The 20,251-nt window shown below is 37.7% G+C and overlaps 1 protein-coding gene across 3 annotated transcripts in view; it reads left to right on the forward strand.

Moving 5' to 3' along the window:
* Positions 1-16,971, forward strand: part of TTC8 (tetratricopeptide repeat domain 8) — a 44,478-nt gene extending 27,507 nt beyond the window's left edge. For 2 of the 3 annotated variants that reach the window (XM_087746974.1, XM_087746975.1), the window contains 8 exons: positions 2,728-2,813; positions 4,786-4,873; positions 7,638-7,748; positions 9,945-10,084; positions 11,386-11,560; positions 12,893-13,015; positions 14,525-14,608; positions 16,275-16,971. In XM_087746974.1, the coding sequence (XP_087603100.1) occupies positions 2,728-2,813; positions 4,786-4,873; positions 7,638-7,748; positions 9,945-10,084; positions 11,386-11,560; positions 12,893-13,015; positions 14,525-14,608; positions 16,275-16,391 (924 nt within the window). In that variant the 3' untranslated portion in view covers positions 16,392-16,971. Of the gene's footprint in view, positions 1-2,692; positions 2,814-4,785; positions 4,874-7,637; positions 7,749-9,944; positions 10,085-11,385; positions 11,561-12,892; positions 13,016-14,524; positions 14,609-16,274 lie in introns of all 3 variants that reach the window. The other variant, XM_087746976.1, reaches the window with a different exon arrangement.
* The last annotated feature ends 3,280 nt before the right edge of the window (positions 16,972-20,251 follow it).

The following is a 20,251-nucleotide window of genomic DNA, read 5'->3' on the forward strand; positions in this document are numbered from 1 at the left end:
CAACAGCACGTGAAAGAAGCGGCAGACACTTGCTATCGTTTCCATTTATCTAATTTCTTGGTGCATACAATATTATGTATGAAATTACTAAGTTTCAAACAAATGTACGTTTACCAATTTAATTTTGCAATACAATAGTAAATTACCACAACGCTGCAAGCTGGTTTATACTGAGTTACAGCTGGTAGACAATTTGGAAGTGTTAGTTATAATGCAGTTTAGCTAGGGAAAGTAATGGTAAAAGAATGAATCTCCGAATCGTGCTGAATACAGTTACAATTAAACAATCTACATTCTTTTTCATTTAAAAACAGTTCTGATGCATTCTTTAAGAAAAACTTTTTTTTTTAAACAGAAAACCCATTAAGTATTAGGGGGTTTTATTATTATTAGTTGCACAAATATAAGAACTGAGAGTAAAATAAGTTTGTTCTGAAAGGCTTCCCAGGGCTCAGACTGTTATTGAAATGGACTCCTGAGTAACTATGCTAAGTGGTCTATGGACTAACAGTTTCAGCTGACCAGCACTTCCAGATGATGAATTATATCCTAAAGTTTATTAAAACTTTTGGAACAATCGGGGGTGGGGGTGGGGGTCTGATATGTACGTTAGAAACAAAAATCCTTAAAAGGACATACCAGTATCTGCCAATCCACAATCCGTGCTGTTTTTCCCTTCTAGTTATTAATACGACTGCACCAACATTCAGCAATGCACAGGAGTGCAGGGCAGGCATAACCCTACTGCTATTATAGATTGGTTTTATATTAACATGCTGTGCAGATTGAACATTGATTTGTATCTAAAATGTGCAATTAAAAAAGAAAGTTTGCAGCAAACTGAAATTGAAATATGCTAGCAGTGGATATTGACATGGCAAGATGAAGGCTTTGACTTTTGAAAGTAAATTTTAATCAATTTGCTAACATTTCGAAAGCCACACTGTTAAAAGATTTTGTTGTAATACCAGCAGAAAGTCTAACTACTAGCACAGAGAAAGCTGACACTGATAATGCGCACAGCCTTTTCAGCCAAACACTTCTTAGAAATGTTGGTAACATTTGTACTATTTTTGGATTAAAATTTTTGTGATTACTTGTAAAGTATCAGAAACAGGATTTTCCTATTCCTTGCCTACTTCCTTCATAGGAAAGTATAAAAATGGGACTTAATTTCAGAAACTAACTTCAAAATGAAGTCATGCTTTGTTTCTTGGTGTTAGGAATAAGATCCCAGTAAGAGTTCAGGATCTGCACGGACAGATAAACTGCTGATGTTAGCGTCTACTAAGCCTGAAGCAGTCTTAGTTCCCACTCTCCAATTGCAGCCAGAATTGTTAGCCTTGCATAAAATAGTTATCAGAAATAATTAGCGTACCAGAAAGAAAGCTGAACGTGTAGCTACAGAAGGGATTGTTTTTTGAAATTCAGTCCTTCTTGAATACGTGTCATCAGAGCACTCTAAGGAAAGCTCTTTGAAGCGTGTTATTTGCAGTATGATCCTTACTCATTTCAAGGGGCTGCTCATGCTGCATTAGAAGCAGCTGTGGTATTGGACAGACACACACATTGCTTGTATATTTGTAAACGCAACAAAAGTAACTGATGTTTTAACATCAACTACTTTCCCAAATTTTCCCAGTACAGTACAAAATTGCTTATATACCTTCAGATGAAAGAAAATATTTGTCTGAAAGGGAAACTGATAATTTCTGTCTTAAAGCAAGGTTCTTCCCCATTATAGCTGTAGGTCCAGAGGCCCTGTTGTGCAATTTGCAAAGCCATTAAGAAACAAAGGGCAACCGAGATAAGAGCTGCCATTTGAGGTCTTCAAGGATTCCACCTAACTGGAAGAAATAGTGACTTCAGAGTTGTAAGCTTTCCTCAATTTTCTCTCTGCTGTCACAGAGGCAGGGAATGATAACTGTCTCTCTTTGAGGACAGCATCAGTGCAACTCCTTAGCCTGAACTGCTACAGAAAATAAATTATTCTTTCTCACAGAGCCGAAAGAGAGCAACTTGTCTTAAGTTGTCATAGCTTCGCTGACTTTGCTGTGCCAGGTCAAATCTACACCCATTGATTACTTGCAGCTTCATTTGGCTAGCAGGAAGAATAGGAATCAAACCCAGAGGTAGATGTCACTAAATTAGTCTCTTTCTAGTATTTCAAGTATTCAGATTTTTTTTTTTTCCTGGAAATTATTGGTTCCTCTGCTACTGAGTGGCCAGTATACAGAACTTTTCCATATTGTTCCTAATAGATAGCTAGTTTCTGAGTTCTGTGCTCTGCAAAATGTTTATGAAGACAAAAAAAAGGTCAGTTCTTTGTTATAAAAATGCTGCATTAAAGCTTTTTAGACTATTTCTGATGATATCCCTAAAATATAAGTAACAAACGTAGCATGGCTATGATATGTTCTGGGACAAAATGGAATTTCAAAAAAAGGAACACTAACAATTGCTTCTTTGGTGGGTTTTGGTACAGAACACACATCTATTTGTTTTAACAGAAATGTTGAAATTATAGATAAAACATGAAAAGCCTTAGATTCTGTTTGTGGTGGCTGATGATAGCACCTTGATTAGCATACCTACTTTTCCAAGTTTACCAGGACTTTCTGTTCAAAATTTTCTCTGTACAAAAATCTTTACATTGTTCACTTCTTTCTTTTTCTTTGTGTAAACATTGAAGGTATTAATGTTAAGATGATGGGTTTGTTTTGGAAGGCTCTAGATTTGGCAGCCCTTGCCACTGAGCACGCACAATTCAAGGACTGGTGGTGGAAAGTCCAAATTGGGAAGTGCTACTATAGGTAAGCCGTTGTTCGTTTCTTCTGTGATCAGTAAGTATGAGTGCATGACCTGAACTGCTGGGTATATTGCGCAATGCTGAACACTGAGAAATAGTTCAGTAAGTATTTAGTTGGAGAGTGCTGTGCTTACAGTTAAATCTCCTTTAATATACAAGGAGATTATGTTCAACTGCTTAAGGTAAAGGCATCAACATAGAGTACCTTTAAGTAACTGAATTAGTTGCATCTTCACCTTTGTTAATGTCTTGCAAAGTAGTTGTTTGAAAAGTCAGTAAATAAATGCAAAGAACTATTGTTAAAATAGACCACACAAAATGAATATTAGAATATTAGCTTGAGAAATTAACTGTCAATGAGGGCTTCAGGTTGATGAAATAATAAAAACTGAAATATTCACGTTAGACACTTTCTGCCAGAGGTACGTTGCCCAAGAAGTACCAGTTCCAAGGATGCCAAGGCCTCAGCGCTGGCATCCGATACCTGAGCATCTGATACAAATGACTTGGGAGTACCCTCACACTGTGCAGCGATAACACCTCTCTGAGGAAAGAGTGGCAGCAGTGGGGAGGAGAGCTTGTTGCACACAGTTTGGAGTGGTTGCTGAGGATCTAGCTGTGATTGTAACAGCCAGTTCTGCCAAATCAGGTGAAACTCCCCCTGATACAACCCTGCTTCCCATAATTCAAACAAGTACTGAGGCAGCTCCCCCCTTCATTCTTTACAATGTGTTTGTTCCATGAGTGTAAAACATACGGATACCATATTGGTTGTTAAGAAACTGAAGCATCATCTGCAGTCTTTACAATTCTATAAGCAATTCTTGTATGAACAGGCTGATAATACAAAGCAGTTAGCCCTTTAAAATTCCATGTTGTATCTTGGCTTGAAACTATTGCTTCTTTTTAGATGCCCAAACTAATGAAATTCTTCACTATCCTTAACCTTTATTTGACACTCTTTAGAAGATTAGACTGATTTTTTTTTTTTTGAGCTTAGAGGTCATTCATCACTTTCAGGATTTTTATGAATAGTGTTATAGAGACTAAAGCATCCAAGCAAGCACATGTACTTCCAGGATCCAAAATTACCTTATGTCCCCAGTGGCTGTGTTTCTGTGCTTTGGCTGGCTTGTTCTGGCTGTGTTTTGTATTTCTTCACTGAGTATATGTGCTCTTTGGCTGAAGGAAAGAAAAGGCAATTTGCATATGAGAAAGTGTACCTTTTTGCTGTTGTTGAAATGGTACAATCCTCATAATTTTGTAGTCTATATAGCATTTATAGATTACTGCAAAATATTCTACAGTAACACTGCAAAACAAATGCTTTTGAGATGAAACAGACTTCTGTGAGGTTCATGTGCCATATACTGCCCCCTCCCAAGCGATCTGCTGGGACAGTCTTAAGCTGTGGTGCCCTTTACAATGCAGCATGTTTTCAACACACAATTAAATATTTTTAATATCAGCAATAGAAGTTTCACCATTTCCCATACAAGGCTAGGAGAAGGTGTTTTATAGATGATTAAGCATTCCCAAAACTTTACAGTGGAGAGTATCTACATGATCTTTGCCATGAGTGAGGAAATTCTGCTCCAGAAACATGTGGGTAGAGGTTGAGGCATGACTTTAGCTGCTCATTTTCTACTGTCCATTCTGTACAAAGAGCGGGAAGGAGTCCTATGAAAATGAGTACATCATTATTCAGTTAGCACCAGAAGGCTGCGTGTCCAAAAGGGGGCCAAATTTAATGAATTTGCCTTTTTCATAGTTTTGAATGGTTGTCTTTTTAACCTTAATGTATTTAACAGCATGTTTTTTGTTAACATGCTCACAAATATATGACCTTAAAGTATGCTTTTGGGCAGTTCATGTTTCATTTAGCGTGCACCGCTTCATTATTTAATAAGCTTTTTTTAAACAAAACAAAACAAAGCAACAAACATACTCTCTAAATCTATCTGTTGTCTCTTTAGGTTAGGATTATATCGTGAAGCCGAAAAACAATTTAAGTCAGCTCTCAAGCAACAGGACATGGTTGATACAATCTTGTATTTGGCAAAAGTAAGTCATAGATTTGCTTGTTTAAGAATGAAGTGAAATTCCAGACTATCCCTGAGAAGTCCATACACCAGAATAGCCGAGTATTGACCTTGATACACCATTAAGTTTAATAGTGTGTGATCTCCATATAGACCTGAGGCAATACATGCTAACAGTTGAAATTGAAGTCTATAGTTTACAAAAAGGTTTTGGAGCTTCCAGATTTAAAAAAAAAACCTCCTACATTACAGTATTCTTTACTCTAAACTCTAATGCAGATTATGTAGCTAAAGAATTTTTGGAGTTCCAGTGTGAAGAACAATGTAGCTATATATGGTCTCCTAGAAAACTAATGCAATAAATCAGTAAGCAAAGAGTGAAGCTCAAAATCCTAGTTTCATAAGCAAAATCAAAACAAAGTGAGCTTAAAGGAAGCAATTGGAGACCTTGAAACAGAGAATGTTCTGTCAAAATAAAGGCATTAAAAGCTTTATAAGAAAAAGTGGCACAGCTAAACCTCAGAATTACTTGTTTACCAGGGTACACATCAGATTCTAAACATTTTCCAAGACATTCAAGAAAAGGTGGCCTGTGAGAAACTAGAACTGCATTTTTCTTCCTCTTGTCCTAGAAAGAGATGAAATCAGTTGCTCTTTTTCAGCTCCCTTTAGGCTAGCTGTCGCAGGCCTATCCAAAGGTCATCACTACTAGTGGGTAATTCAGATATTCATATTATGATACTTGCTTTACCTTTACATTTCTTGAGCAATTTACGTTTTGTATTTAAATGATCGTCATTGCTATCTGGAGACTTGTATTTAATACAGCAGTTGGAGTTAGTTTACTCAATTGAGCTTAGTAATTCTAGATTTCTGTCACTACTGGGAGTCATTCTGTAAAACACATGAGCTACACAGAGTGATTAAATTGGCAGAGTAATTGAATTAGCAAACAATGATTCGTTATGGGAGATGTGCATCCCCCCACATCATTACTAGCTCAAGCAGGAGCTGCATTTGAACTTCTGCCTCCCACTCCATAGACCAGCTTGCTCAAGTGTAAAGCATCGCATAACATGATTTAGTGACTGTGGGTGGACAGGCAATAGCGTAGGGCACTGAAACATGCCTCAATCTGACAGTACTGAAAAGATAAGACTTGAGTTAAGCAGCCATTAAAAAAATAATAGGATTGCATCAAGTTCTGTGCAAACACACTGATACTATGTTACCAATTAGTTTTCTGTTTATATTCATTACTACAAAAGCTATCCGGGTTTTTAAAAATATTTTCCTGAAAGCCAGCTCTCCCTTGAAATGTAATTTATGAAAAGATAAAAGACCAAAAGAAAACTAACAAAATAAAGAGTCTTTAAAGAAGTTGGGGCTGCTGAGAAGTTACAAAGTATTTCATGACCCAGAAGAGCTGGAAATGGGATATTTTTACCAGAGATAAGAGAGATACCAAAATGAAAATGGAGCCATTCTGCGTTTAGTATCTAAAACTTAATGATGGTAGCTGTAGTACTCTTTAAGAGCAGGTCTCCCCAAAGCAGCTACGAGTACATGGAAGTTGTCCCGCCTGTCTTTTAATTTCTTTTGCCACTCATCTGGACAGCAGCTCTACAGTCTGCAGAGATGTTGGACAGTGTGATATGCCACTGGATGTGGGAATTACGTAGTAGAGTACTGTGGCTGTGTTGCCTTAGCATAATATTTGCACGTATCTATAGGGATGCAAATAAAGAACTTACGACTTTAACTAGTATTTTCATTGTTGGCACTCAAAAGTCCATGAAGCTCAAGAGAAGAAGCAGAAAATGTGTTTGGAGGTTTCTTAGGTGTTCAGTTAACGTTGATATTTTTTTTACATGGCATCACAAAATATTTGCGTCAGGATACCAGTCACAGATTCTTCCCCTTTTTTAGTGATATCAAGTATTAGCACTATTTAATGTAATATTTCTCCAACAGGAGCACTCAAAACACTTTTCCACTCAGTGGGAGACAGATTAATCACTCTAGCCATCTCGTTTCCCAAAGCAGGTGTGCGGGGTTTTTTTCCTTTGCTGTAGCTGTATTTACCATACCCCACAACAGGAGGGCTTTACAGTTGTACTCTCAGACAGCTGCAGAGGTGGCCTCTATCAACACGTTGGTGCCCTCTATCCAATTCTGACACAACATTATCCACATCACATGTTGTCATAATCGACACAGAAGCCAAAATCAGAGAGACCAAACTGCCCTCTTTCTGTTACGGGATTTTATTGTTTGTGACAGGAGAGATTGGCAGAACAGTAAGGAAATTTGAAAGTGTCACTGCTCTGTGACACTCTTTTACTTTGACAAAGTAAAATATTTTGTTATTCCAGCACTACCAACCTGAATATCCAGTTCTTTCAAGCCTAAACATAAGTTTTTTGAAATATATTAAACAGGAAAATATTCAAGGTGATATCTTCACCTCTGTGTCAAAGTATATTATCTTGATATGATAATAAATAACAGGTTACTTTTTTGGCTTATTAGTAATGTCCAGATGAATTAATAATGTCTAGATGATATGCATGCAAATTTAATTATCTGAATTAGTCTGTTTATCTTCATTACAGAGATTTATTCAGTATTCACTCCATTATTTTCCCAGTATTATTCACCATCTTAGCTAATGGTTTACTGCATAAAGGGAGGTGTCATCCCTTTTATTTATCTCCCTTGTTAAAGAGTAGTACAAGTATAAAAGTCAGACATTTGACATTTATATACACTTTTTATTTGCTTAGGTGTATTTGCGCTTGGATCAGCCTGTAACAGCTTTGAACCTTTTCAAGCAAGGGTTAGATCGATTTCCTGGAGAAGTGACTCTTATTTGTGGAATTGCCAGAATCTACGAGGTATGCACCCACCATGCAGTCCTTATTGTGGCCAAGGTTAGCTGCCTGAACAAGAAAACAGAGCCAATAGTTGAATATAACTGTAAGGTCATCAAAAATTAACTACACTGATTTTCGGTATCACTAATGCGAAACAGATAACATTACACAAAGATACCAAAGTAATGTCAGGGGAGGCTTGCGGGCTTATTTGTTTAAATGGTTAATCGCACTAGTGAGATCTTATTTAACCTTGACACACAGAAGCAAGTCCACGTTAATCAAGTGGTCTAGATGTCCATGTAGCTAGGTCTACTTTATGTATGTTTCATCATACTAAAACTGCTCAAGTCACCAACAGCCTGCTAGCAGGATTAAACAGCAAAATAGTCTACTCATCAATGTTGTCTTTATTAGCACTATGTGTTACTGTTAGTTTCTTAAGCCAGTGAGAACAGTTGGAATGTGAGTGTTTCTTAGTTTAGGAGATAGATGTTATTTTAAGTAGGATTAGTTTTAAAGTAGTTTCATTTTAGCTTGGTAACCATATATTTTGTATTTTAAAAATGTGTACTTTCGTGTCAAACAGTGGACTTAATATTGTTTTTCACTGAAAGTTGGTAATGATGCTATTCCAGAACAAATGGTCTAAACAAAGTCATGAATTTATTTTTTTTTTGTCTACGTTCATACTTGGCATTCTTTCCTGTTCTCATCATTCTCATCTAACCCCTAAGCATTAATCCATTTTCATATTAAATCCTTTTTGTCCTTCAGCAAGAAGGAAAACAGCAGCATAATTTTTGGAGGCTTTTCTTTCTGAATTGTTAAACAGTTTTTAATATGGGTATTATTTTGCAGAACCATACATAACATTGCATAACCCTTTAAGGAATTATTAAAGAGCAGCATATAGTTGACAGGATCTAGTTTTGCACTGACGCCTGAGTGCGGGATTATAGCTTCATTAGCAAAGACTTGAAGTGCAGCACAGGGCTGTTCTCGTTACATAGACTCACAAGTGGAATACATGCATCAGGCATCTTAATCAGTGCTTTTCTCCTCTGTTGCTGCCTTTTGACAGTAGGAAGAGTTGTAGACCTTTTTTGGTTTTAAAAACCACATTATTTTTAAAGGGACTGCTTTCATACTATTTCCTTTAATCACAGGAAATACATTTTTTCATAGCTAAATATGCTATGAGGTATATGAGGTTAAATAAAAGCTGCTTCTTTAGTCATGTTGAGAGTACAGTGTATCTACAGCATACAGGTAGAAATTATTCCTCTCTAACCATAGAAATGTGGTTTGATCTTTTGATTTATTTTCTTCTGATAAGGGGTAGAGTCCTCTGGTGACTTGAGCTCCTCAGAAACAGTGTGATGTTGTTTACAGCAATGAGTTCACCCTAATTCATCTTCCAAGTAGCATACATCCAAGCATATATTTTTATACAATATAGTTCTCTTAACTGGCATATCCTAGCTAGCACAAGTTTTGGTAATAAATCTGTGATTCCTGTTTTCAAAGGCATGTAATAATTCTTCATATAGAATCATAGAATTGTTTAGGTTGGAAAAGACCTTTAAGATCATCGAGTCCAACCATTAACCCAGCACTGCCAAGTCCACCACTCAACCATGTCCCTAAGCACCACATCTACCCGTCTTTTAAATACCTCCAGGGATGGGGACTCAGCCACTTTCCTGGGCAGCCTGTTGTGTTCAGAGCAATTCATCAGTTGACTTACAAAGCATTGAAAATAATTGAGACGCTGACTGGGGAAATAAGTCTACTGTATGTTACCATACTGGGAAACGGACTGCACAGTACTGTCTATCACAAGTCATTGTGCAAAAAGTAGCAAACGTCTATTGCACGTGCTAAGCTTCTGACCAATCTTTTATTTTTTAGAAAAAAAAAAACAACAAATAAATTTCTTTTTGTAACAATGGCATAGAGTTAATGACAGGTGCAGCTAGCACTGATAAATTAATATGCATTCTTTTTATGGATGTGTGTGTCACTTGTGAAGATGCCCATCGGTGATGTTGCATTGTACGATGAGAGAACTCCTAAGAGCGTACATAATTAATCTCAGTTAAGTACAGTACAGGGCATAGATAAAGCACTCAGTAGATTGACATTTTAATAAGTTTTATGATAAAAATCGGTGATAAAAAGTAGAATTAATCTGATTTTTTTCCAATTGTATAGGATATGAACAATATCTCCTCAGCTGCAGAGTACTATAAAGACGTCTTAAAACAAGATAATACTCATGTGGAAGCCATTGCATGCATTGGCAGTAACCATTTTTATTCAGACCAGCCTGAGATAGCACTGCGGTTTTATAGGTATCTACACTTGTGGGAAGGGAGGGGGAACTGAACGTGTGGGAGGATACTATAAAGGGTTGATTTTTGTAATGCTGATAGCAAAAAAAAAAGAACATTAGGAGATTGGCATGGGAGGATGAGGGAGCATTTGGACACATAGCACCATGAAATCAGCATACCAACTTACGTATCTTCTCAGCCAGTGATAATTACATCTCTCTCTCAAATAAAATCTGTCATCGTTACATGCGGAGTATGTAGAAGTATCAACAAAGGTTATCAAAACAGTTATTATTTGATTAATAAACAAGAAATGATGTTTCACAGCATGCGGCAGTTTGAGAACACTGGACCTTACTCTCATTTTCAGTTGCATTCTGATACTTCCTATTTAGCCCTTTGAAAAACTCCACCTGAAGTCACGAGCAGTTGTGACTGCAAAATCCCTTATTTGAACATTGGCTGGGGCTCCCCCATGTTTTACTGAAAGCAATGAAAAGATAGCGTTAAACGATGCTGCTTGCTTTTTATTTCAGTACAGTCAGAGTGTAAAGAAGCCTGACTCATAGAATCATAGAATCGTTTAGGTTGGAAAAGACCTTTAAGATGAAGTTCTTAAGTCTAAGAGCAGATTAAGTCAATATAAGCACTACCATCTAATTTCTGTTGGACCTGAGCTCTTTTATCCTTTAGGTTCAGAAATTCACAGCCATGCTGCAGACAGCAGCCCTCTTTTTCCCTGGCCCTCTTAGCATATCTGTTTTTCCTATAAATATTAATAAACAGAATTTTTATAAAACATCTCCATTCTAAAAGACACATTAAACAACATCAATTTGAATAAAAATCCGAGTTATGCTTCAAATATAAAATTAATGTAGATTCATATGCTAGATGTACAAGTACTGATTAGAGCAGTGCTGAAGGACAGGAATCAAGCAAAAAATTGAAGTCTGAAGAGTTATAAAAAGTAACTGCAACAAATTACAGCTTGATTGAGATTGAGGGCTGGAAAGAGGAAATGGAGAAAGTCTGCGTACGGCTCTGTCTTACAGTAAAGTCAGATCACGTGGCGCAGTGAAAAAGACAGAAGTTACCTAATTAACACGAAGACTGCTTTGCACAGCTTTGATTCTACTAATCAAAAATGCCCTGCACTGCCCTTCATGAAACCTTTACCAAGCGTAAGACTTAACACTTGGTTATTACACCCTCTCAGAACAGGGAGAAAGGAAGAGAGAACTTTGTCATTTAGAACAGAACTCTTATGTGAGATTAATCTAAAAAATAAATTAAAGAAATATTTTCTTTCAATCTAGACGGCTCCTGCAGATGGGTGTTTATAACTGCCAACTTTTTAACAATCTGGGCCTCTGTTGCTTCTATGCCCAGCAATATGATATGACACTATCTTCATTTGAACGCGCACTGTTTTTGGCTGAAAATGAGGAGGAGACAGCAGATGTGTGGTACAACTTGGGACACGTGGCTGTGGTATGAAAAATATTAACAACCTTTCTGAATAAATGTAATTTTACAAAAACTGGAAAAAGAATAACTAGGAAGGAGTCATTGCCCTACTTTGAAATATGAAACGCGATAGCGTACAGGATAAAGTGCAGTACAGATTAAAGGTTTATTTGCGCTTCAGTAGAGAGGAAGAGACAAAAGAAAAAAGTTCTGTACATCTTCACAGAATGTGGCTTACTCCTGCTAAAAGATGCTCCCTCCCCGCCGTCTTTAACCTTCCCTTCCTTCTGAAAAACTGCAACGTGTACCAGCCCTTGAAGGCCTTTGCTGCAATGCAAGCTAATTTGACAAAAAAAATGAATTCAGGATATTTTTCTCTGAGCTGTTATTTGTGTTACGTGGAGCATTAGACCAATTCTGTTGTCATAAAAATACATATCAGCAGCATGTAGCAGACACTAAAGTACTATGTATTTCATAGTTGAGAAGGCATGTTCCTCTGTCTTACAGGCATCTATAGAAATACTGTGTAATTGTGTGATACAGTTTGTTAAATTTCTACACTAATTGGCATTCATTGCCCATTTTTGCAGATGTTCTTCCAGAAGTTGTGTTAGATTTCTGTTCAGTGGCATGCCCAGAATAAGGTTACTGAATAAAGTTTTTGACAGCTTTCTAATATGAGGTGTCTTCAAATGCTGATTATGATTTAACTTAAGTCAGAGAGAAACTCGACTGTTCATCTTGATTGTACTGCAACTAGGATAAACGCGTTAATTTATACTGCATAAAACATTGAAATTTGAACTGATGTGCCTATATTTTTCAGCATTTGTCACTTTTAATGTTTCACCTGATGCTGTATCAGTGTTGATCAACACACTAGAGCATTAAAGAGTAGTCAGCTGCTCCATACAAAGAAATTAATCTCCCTTAATTTTTATCTTCTAAAAACTAGGCTTATATGTGATTTTTTTTTTTTAATCTGTGTCGAGACAGAGAGGCAAGATGACTTCCCCTCTGGAGACATCTCTGTTTTTCTTGCCCTACTATAGACAATAGCGGATAGCGTAGTCTTTAGATGACACTTTGGTCATCTAAAAGTTAAATTAGATGAGGTGGATATCACTTGGAGCATGGACGTTTGTACTGGAGAGAAACGATTCTGTCTGGAGGAAGAATAAGAAGCAAATGAGAGAGTCTGGGAAGAAATCACATATGGTTCTAATCAGTGTGTTTTTATTGTAATTTGTATTCCATGGTAGTACATATGGGTGAAAAGATACTCCAGACAACAAAACAGATGCATGTTGTTTCCAATCTTTTCACAAATTAAAATACAATCTTACTTTTTAGGGGATAGGAGACCTGAATCTGGCTTACCAGTGTTTCAAGCTAACATTAGTCAACAATAATGACTATGCGGAAGCTTACAACAACTTGGCTGTGCTGGAAATGCGAAAAGGTCACGTTGAACAGGTTGGTGTTGAATCTCAGCCCAGGCAGAATGCTTCCTTTGGCCCTTTTATACTTAAGAAACATGTATTTCCCTGAGGTGGAGGCACCATATGAACATCTAGGTTACTATTAGAGGCAGAAAACATGGATAACTTTGATGCATGTTTCAGTGTAACCTCCATGTTGTCATGCCATCTCCCATTAAACTGCTTATTCTTAGGCATATCCAAATGGTTGATCAAAGACACACAAGGTTTACAGTGACTTTGCAGTTGTTGAGATCTTTTTTCTGAATTGATACCCAAAATAAAACCCATCACTCTGGAATCATCACTTAAATTACAACTTTGACTAGATATTCAGTCTATAAATGTAGATTATATACTTGTGTTGGGTGGCAGAAGACAGCAGTCAGATCAGCTCTTAAAAGATTTCTTTCAACAAGGAGATTGCTTTAGAATTTTGTCCCAAAGCAGCAGGTTCTTGATAAATACTTTTGCATCTGCAACCTTGGTGGTTCGTCTTACCTAATGTGAGTAATATGTACGGTGGATTACATACATTCATTTTTTATACACATGCAGGGAAAATTAATATGCATTTGTTGGACAGTTTGAACTACTGAGGGCTTGTTTTAATCCTTATGGGAGCAAGCCTGTTTTGATGGATTCATATATACATCAGAGAGCTACAGTGCGATATAAAGACTTGCAAATACCTTTTTTAAGAGCAAATTCTCAAAGTTAACTTTATTCAGATAACCTAGCAGTTACCATGGAAACACTGAAATGAACCCAGCACTGGATGTTTCCAGTGGCAAATAAACTTCGGGTTTAGTTTCAGTTTCATAATGAGTAAATTTACAGACATTTAATTCCGAGGTGGACCTTACGTCCAGTTGTGGAGGTTGTGATTGATAATACTTAGCACTGCAGAGCCTTTCCATTATAATCGCTTCCTGTCTATTTTATTTTTTTTAGTAAAAGCATTCACAAGTTGACCTGAATTTTGTGTTGGATTTACAGCATGAAAATGCACACTCTGATACTCAATTTTTTATTAGCTTTTAATGCTACTGTTTTGCTAGTCAGAAAAAAAGTTAATTTTATTAAAAATTTTGAGAGTGAAAACTGTCATTTTTATGATAAAATTTAAGTTTTTAGGGATGCTTAAGACAGGGCTGTCAGAGACAACAGATAAATACAGTGGGGAGGGACTTCAAATAGGTTTTTTTTTTATTAATGTGTTCTGTTTGGTGTTTAGGACAGAATTGCTTAATTGAGTAAGTCCCAACATGTTTTTTCTGACTCAACCAAGAGTCTTATTCAGTTCAATGCTATTAAACTGTATTATGCCTAAATGTACTATTGGTATAACTCATACATAGTTGAAGATGGCTTTCTTAGTAAAGGCGTAGTAAAGAAAACACAGGATGATTTCTTTTAAGAATAATGAAAATTGCATTAGATTCTTGTTACCCTCCCTCCCTCACAGATTTCACGATATATTTTTTTTTCTTTCTCTACACAGGCAAGAGCTTTGCTGCAGACTGCTTCATCTTTAGCACCTCATATGTATGAGCCCCATTTCAATTTTGCAATACTCTCAGAGAAGGTAACGCACTATCCTATTCTTGTAATCTAAAAATTGAGCCTTGGTGGGGCAGTTGGGTTTTTATTGTTATTACGGAGAATTGCAAATAGGTAAGACAAAAGAACGCAATGCATAAACACAAGGAAAACTAAAGTTACATTTTCATTTTAATACCCAGAAGCTTTGTGTGTAAAAGCAGTCATTCAAATGTTTGCTTTTGAGAATAAGCGAGGCCAACTAGCTATAAAGTAATGTTGTTATTTTCCAAATGAACAATCTGTTAACAATTACATCTACAGTCTTTACAGTCGTTGGCTTTTTCAGAATGTGAAGTGAAGTAGTATCATATGATCTATCAGTAATTATAGAAAGAATATCATTTATTCATCCCATGACCTTACTGATCTCAAAAGGAAAGTCTGTTCTTCAGCTTTGCAACCTTTGAATTTTGTCTGTTAATATGAAAGACATACACAGTGTGTCAAACACTGAATTAACAGTGTGTCCAACATTCCTGTTAATAAGGAGAAACTTGTACAAGTCCTTATATTTTTCACGAGAAAAAATTGCTTCTTTGCTTGTGCCTACACCTTCAAGATTCTGTTATGAGTCTGTGTTGTGTGGGCAGCCCAACTCCTACGGATACTAAAGTACATGCGTCAAGGGGAGAACAACCCATTAATTTGTAAGTGTATCCTCTCCATTGTGAAACATAAGATGGTTTTGAATAATTGCATTCTGCACTTACCGATTAAGGAGTAAATCCTAGCCTGCAAATGTCTTGTTACGTAGCTTTTGCACAAAGAACCTGCATAGGTTGTGGGAGAAGACAGATGGCCAGATCAGCTAGCTGTTGATGCAGTGTGATAACACAATCCTTAGATTCAGTGTAAGGCCATGGTTTACAAAACATAACTTCCCTGGCCAGGACCCTGGTTTCTTCCCCAAGAGACTTCTTGCTGCACTGAAGCTCTGTGTTGACTGATGCACAGGCAACAGAGGCCTCCTACTGACACTTGCCATAGCTTCTTCCTTTCCACCCAGGAGCTATCACTTCTACTAGGTGTGTTCCCAAACATTTGGGTTCTTTTTGCTGAACCCACTTTCTGAGATGCTCTCCTTACATACACTTCATCCTTCCAAAAAGTGATGGCTATTTAGGAAAAAATAAAGTTCCCGAAGTAGGGAACAATGTGGGAACATACTTCTAAAAGCAGCAGAGGAGCAACATCAGCTCTCTAACACTGTTGTGCCTCTCTGAGGAAGCAGGAAATCACATGGAGTTGCAGCTTTTACAGAGGCCTGATTGGTTGTGTTTTGCCTGATTATACAACAGCAACTCTATGGAGTTTAAAAACAAATCTTCCATTTTTTATTCCTCCTCACTTCAAGGACTGGGCATGGTGTACCTTGTTGTCCATTCTCCAAGAAGTCAGGTGGAATGGGATATAAAGTTACTGTCTTGAAGCATCCCTCCCATTAAAATCACATTTCTGTCTTCTCATCCCTTGATGTAAGGGGGACATAACCCTGAGTTCAAAGCCTCCATACTGACTGTTTTATTTGTTCACTCTCAGGACCAGCTATGTTTAAACATTTGTGAGCATCAGAAACGTACTGCACAGAATATATGACACAAATACCGCAGTGCTTGGATTTACAAAATTAGTTTGTGTGTTTATTACAGGTTGGAGATCTTCAGAGGAGTTACACAGCTGCTCAGAAGTCAGAAGAAGCATTTCCAGGCCATGTTGATACACAACAGCTCATCAAACAGTTAAAACAGCACTTTGCTATGCTCTGATGAGCATATTTTTTATTATGTAAAAACAGTTAGCCAGAGCATATGTCCCATACATCTTTTTGAAAATACTAGCTCAAAGTAGATAAACTATACTTAATGCATTCCTGTGACAAAGCCTGTGTTACTTTGAGTAGCAGGAAAGGTTTAAGAGTCCTAATTAGTTTCTGTCATCTTAAAACATATCACTTATTAAAATGCAGGTAGAACACATGTTGCAACTACATACAGCAGAGATTACAGGAATGGCAGGATATTGCCAGTATGACAACGTTGAAATAATTGTCTGATATATGAGCAAGTAAGACTCCATTTAATATTAATGAACATCTTAAAGGATTTTTTTCTGACTTTTCTGCAGAAAAACGTGGTTTTAAATACTCCTGTGTGACGTTCTGTCAAGTAATGCAGAGTAAGAGTACTTACTAACTTGGCTTTTGATAGTACAGTTTCTTACTGAATGTTACGTTTTAAAACTAAAATACCTAAAAAGAATTTAAAATACATATGTAAAGCAGAAGTTCTTATATTCCTTGTTGTACTGTATGAATTAAATAAATTCCAGTTTGTATGGTTTGTCTCATTTGTTTTTGTAAGTTAAAATTATGTCCTTATTGCCATGAAAATTAGAATCAGTGATCTTAATGTATTGTGAAAGACTGCAGAACTGGTATGAAAGAGCATAAATATGTGTGTTCCTGTCTACCCAGATGAGAGTTTATTCTTGATCTCAGTGAGGGAAAAGGGTATTTAGAAGCTTGCAGAGTTAATTACTAATAATTGCGAACAAGGCACTGATTGGGTGGTTACCTGTGCTGCTACATAAGCACTATTGCTAAATAAAAATTTGGATCATTGTAACTACAAGAATACTAGTAATAGCAACAAAGACTTTCTCTCTGTCATATATCTTTGTGTTCTAACTAAAAGGCATAAATGTGCATGATTTCCCAACTTGACCTTTTTAAAAGACCTTTAAGACATGTGAGATGTTAAGGCATTCTGAAATGGCACATCCTGAAAGAGGCCTTTAAAATCTTTTCATGTTTCCGTGATATATTAAGGGATTATCTGGGCTTAGGGAGCAACCCTAAACATGCTTACGAATATGATGTCTTCCTTTTTACCCTTCGTTGCTTCCCCACCCTCCTCTTTGTATGACCGTTGTAGCTGGTGAAGGCAGACGCTGGGGAGCTTGGAGAGGTGTACCCACAGGCTCCCCCACAGAGCAGTCTGTAGGTGACAGTCAGAAATACTGTCATTAACTGGTGTCGCGTCGTGTTGTGAAACGCAAAAGCGTTATGGGCTGCATAGATGCAGCATCTTTAATGGAAATTTTATTTTCTCCACATTGATCTTTATATTGTTGGAAATTTGTCACAAACTAATAAAGACAGAACCTTAGTTATCAGTAATTTTCATTACCTAAATAAGATTTTACTTTCTGCTAAAAAGGAAGAATTTACAGGGAAGTTTCATCCTTTGATCTACTGTACTTATGTCTTCCCAGTTGACAGTGCTAAACTTAGGAAGCTACCAGAAAAGAAAATGTTTGTCTTAGCAGTTTAAACACAACTGTTGAGAATTTTTGAATGTCATATTATTAACTCAAAGTATTTTTAAAATTGCATCGTAAATAAGATTATTTCTACATGAACTGGAACAGAAACTAGTAATACAACTTCAGTTTTTAATCCAGTGTGGCAGCTCAGTAGTTCCTCATAAGATCCCACTTACCGTGACCGCTGGTCAAGTTAATGATCTGAATAACTCTGCTTTTTAGCAAACAGTACTCATTAGAACATAGATCCAGCGTGATTATTTTTTTAATATTGGGGGATGAGTGGAGAATGAAAGGGAAAACGCTTATGTGTAGTAAGGAATGCTTTACACAAGATGCTTGTGCAAATTAATTATAAAAAACCCCACCACCTCACACACAAACACACAAAGGTCTAAATAAGGATAAAAACCTGGTTAGCTCCCTAATGTGCAGCATCTGCAAGCCATTCCAGATTTATTTTACATGGTGTATTTTGATTACCCCAAAAGGCAGCAGCTATTTGCTTTGTTGACCTTTCATCCCCCGAAGCAAGGGTACAACAGTATTTTTTTCACGACTAGCATACGTACAAATGAAATAAAATGTGGTAATGAGAAGAGCACCACAGTGAAACAACAGATGAATGAGCAGGCTGTTTGCCGTGGAAGAATCTTTCGATTTTGTTGGATGTTAATTGGGTGCAAGCTCCACTGAACAGATGAATCGGCAGGCCCTGGGGCAAACCGCCTTCAGCTGATTGAGGACGACACAGTACAACACTGGGCATCAGAGCCTGTACTCATCTCTGCAGTAGGATCATGTTAGGACGGTGTGACCTTAATATTGCAAGCCGCATTTCTGTAGCATAGAAATCATTTTTCCTCTAACCTGTAGCACAGCTCCAGCTATGTCCAGCCAGCATTTATAAAGCCTCTTGGGAGTGGGAAGCAAAATACAATGAAAAAACAACACAATTTTTTACTCTACAGGGGAGGTGGTGTCCACAGCAACGCTGCCTGGAAGGAAGCTCAAAGCAGGTTGCTGGGCGGTCTTGAAGTTCTGTGTCCGTGCAGGAAAGGTCTGTACAGTTTATGGCTGTTACCACCAATTCCAGCCAGTCTTCTGACCGGCCCTCTTGCTGGGGTCTTCCTGATGAATGAATCCATTTAAAAGTTGATAATGAAGGGTTCGCTTATTAACGGATTTTGATCGTTTTGCAAGACGTTATAGCCACAGCACCAGCTGCAAAACTGTGGCTGAAATTAATCAGAATTCAGTTAAGGGTTGTGGATGATTTTGGCTGCAAAAAACATCCTCAGAGGTCGCTGGGCAGTACAGGAGCAGTTTGCCACTAGGTGCCAGTTCAGTCACCGTCAGACTTCGGCTAATGATCCCATTTTGTTGTTGCTGCTGGTGGTGGTGGTTTTTTCCTTTGATTGCTTCCTATCTTTGTAGGCCAGAGGGAGAGATGTTGGGGTCATTCCATCTGATCTCTGATATGACATAGGCCAAACATTTTAAGCCAGGAGCTCTTTTTAATGAACCCAGTTTGTGCTTGACTAGCAATTACCTGCCAGAGCAGCAGCAAGTTTTGGTACAAAAAAGCTACAGCATCTTCCGTGAAAGATTTAGTCGCTCTCACTACCGTATGTTTGTCTCCTTTCTGCTGGATGATTTCAAGCTCATTCGTGCCCCCACCCTTTACCTGCCACTCAACCAGTGGGTACTCATTATACCCCAGCACCAGCAGCTGAACCTTCGTTAGGATCTGCCACAGCTGAGCAGCACCGTGGCCATTTTGCCTCCTTTAGGCAATACCTACTTTGCCTCTGTCACTAGAGCTGTCACTGGCATCTGTGATGGTTATTTTTGACCAAATACAGTTTCCCTACCACAGAGAGCATGAAATAGAGAGCTTAGAAGAACCCTTCGCGTCAGCCCACTTGTCTACACGAGGACATGCCGTTTTACTCCAAACAGCAAGGAGCGGTTGCTGTGAAAACTTACTGGCAGGTATCAGCTATGCCCCTTTGGCAAGGGCAGAAGTGGACAGTCTGAAAGGCAGGTCAAAAATCAGTTCAAGACAAGGGCAGGGGAAAAGCAGCTGCCTACCAGGAAACTAAATAAGCTGAGTAAAAGGCTGCGTGGGATCCCACCCTGTTCTCGCCTGCTCCAGAGGAAGTCTCAGAATTGCCATTTTAGCATGTTTCCAGATGAGAAACGTTTTATATTGCACACAGCAATATAAAACGTGGGGCACGAAGCCCCTGTGGAATCAGACTCAAAGAAAGGGTGAGCTTTCGTCAGAGGGCCAGGACAA

The sequence above is a fragment of the Nipponia nippon genome, unplaced genomic scaffold, assembly GCF_047370975.1.
Source record: "Nipponia nippon isolate SJK-2023a ecotype South Korea unplaced genomic scaffold, ASM4737097v1 scaffold_11, whole genome shotgun sequence".
Taxonomy (NCBI): domain Eukaryota; kingdom Metazoa; phylum Chordata; class Aves; order Pelecaniformes; family Threskiornithidae; genus Nipponia; species Nipponia nippon.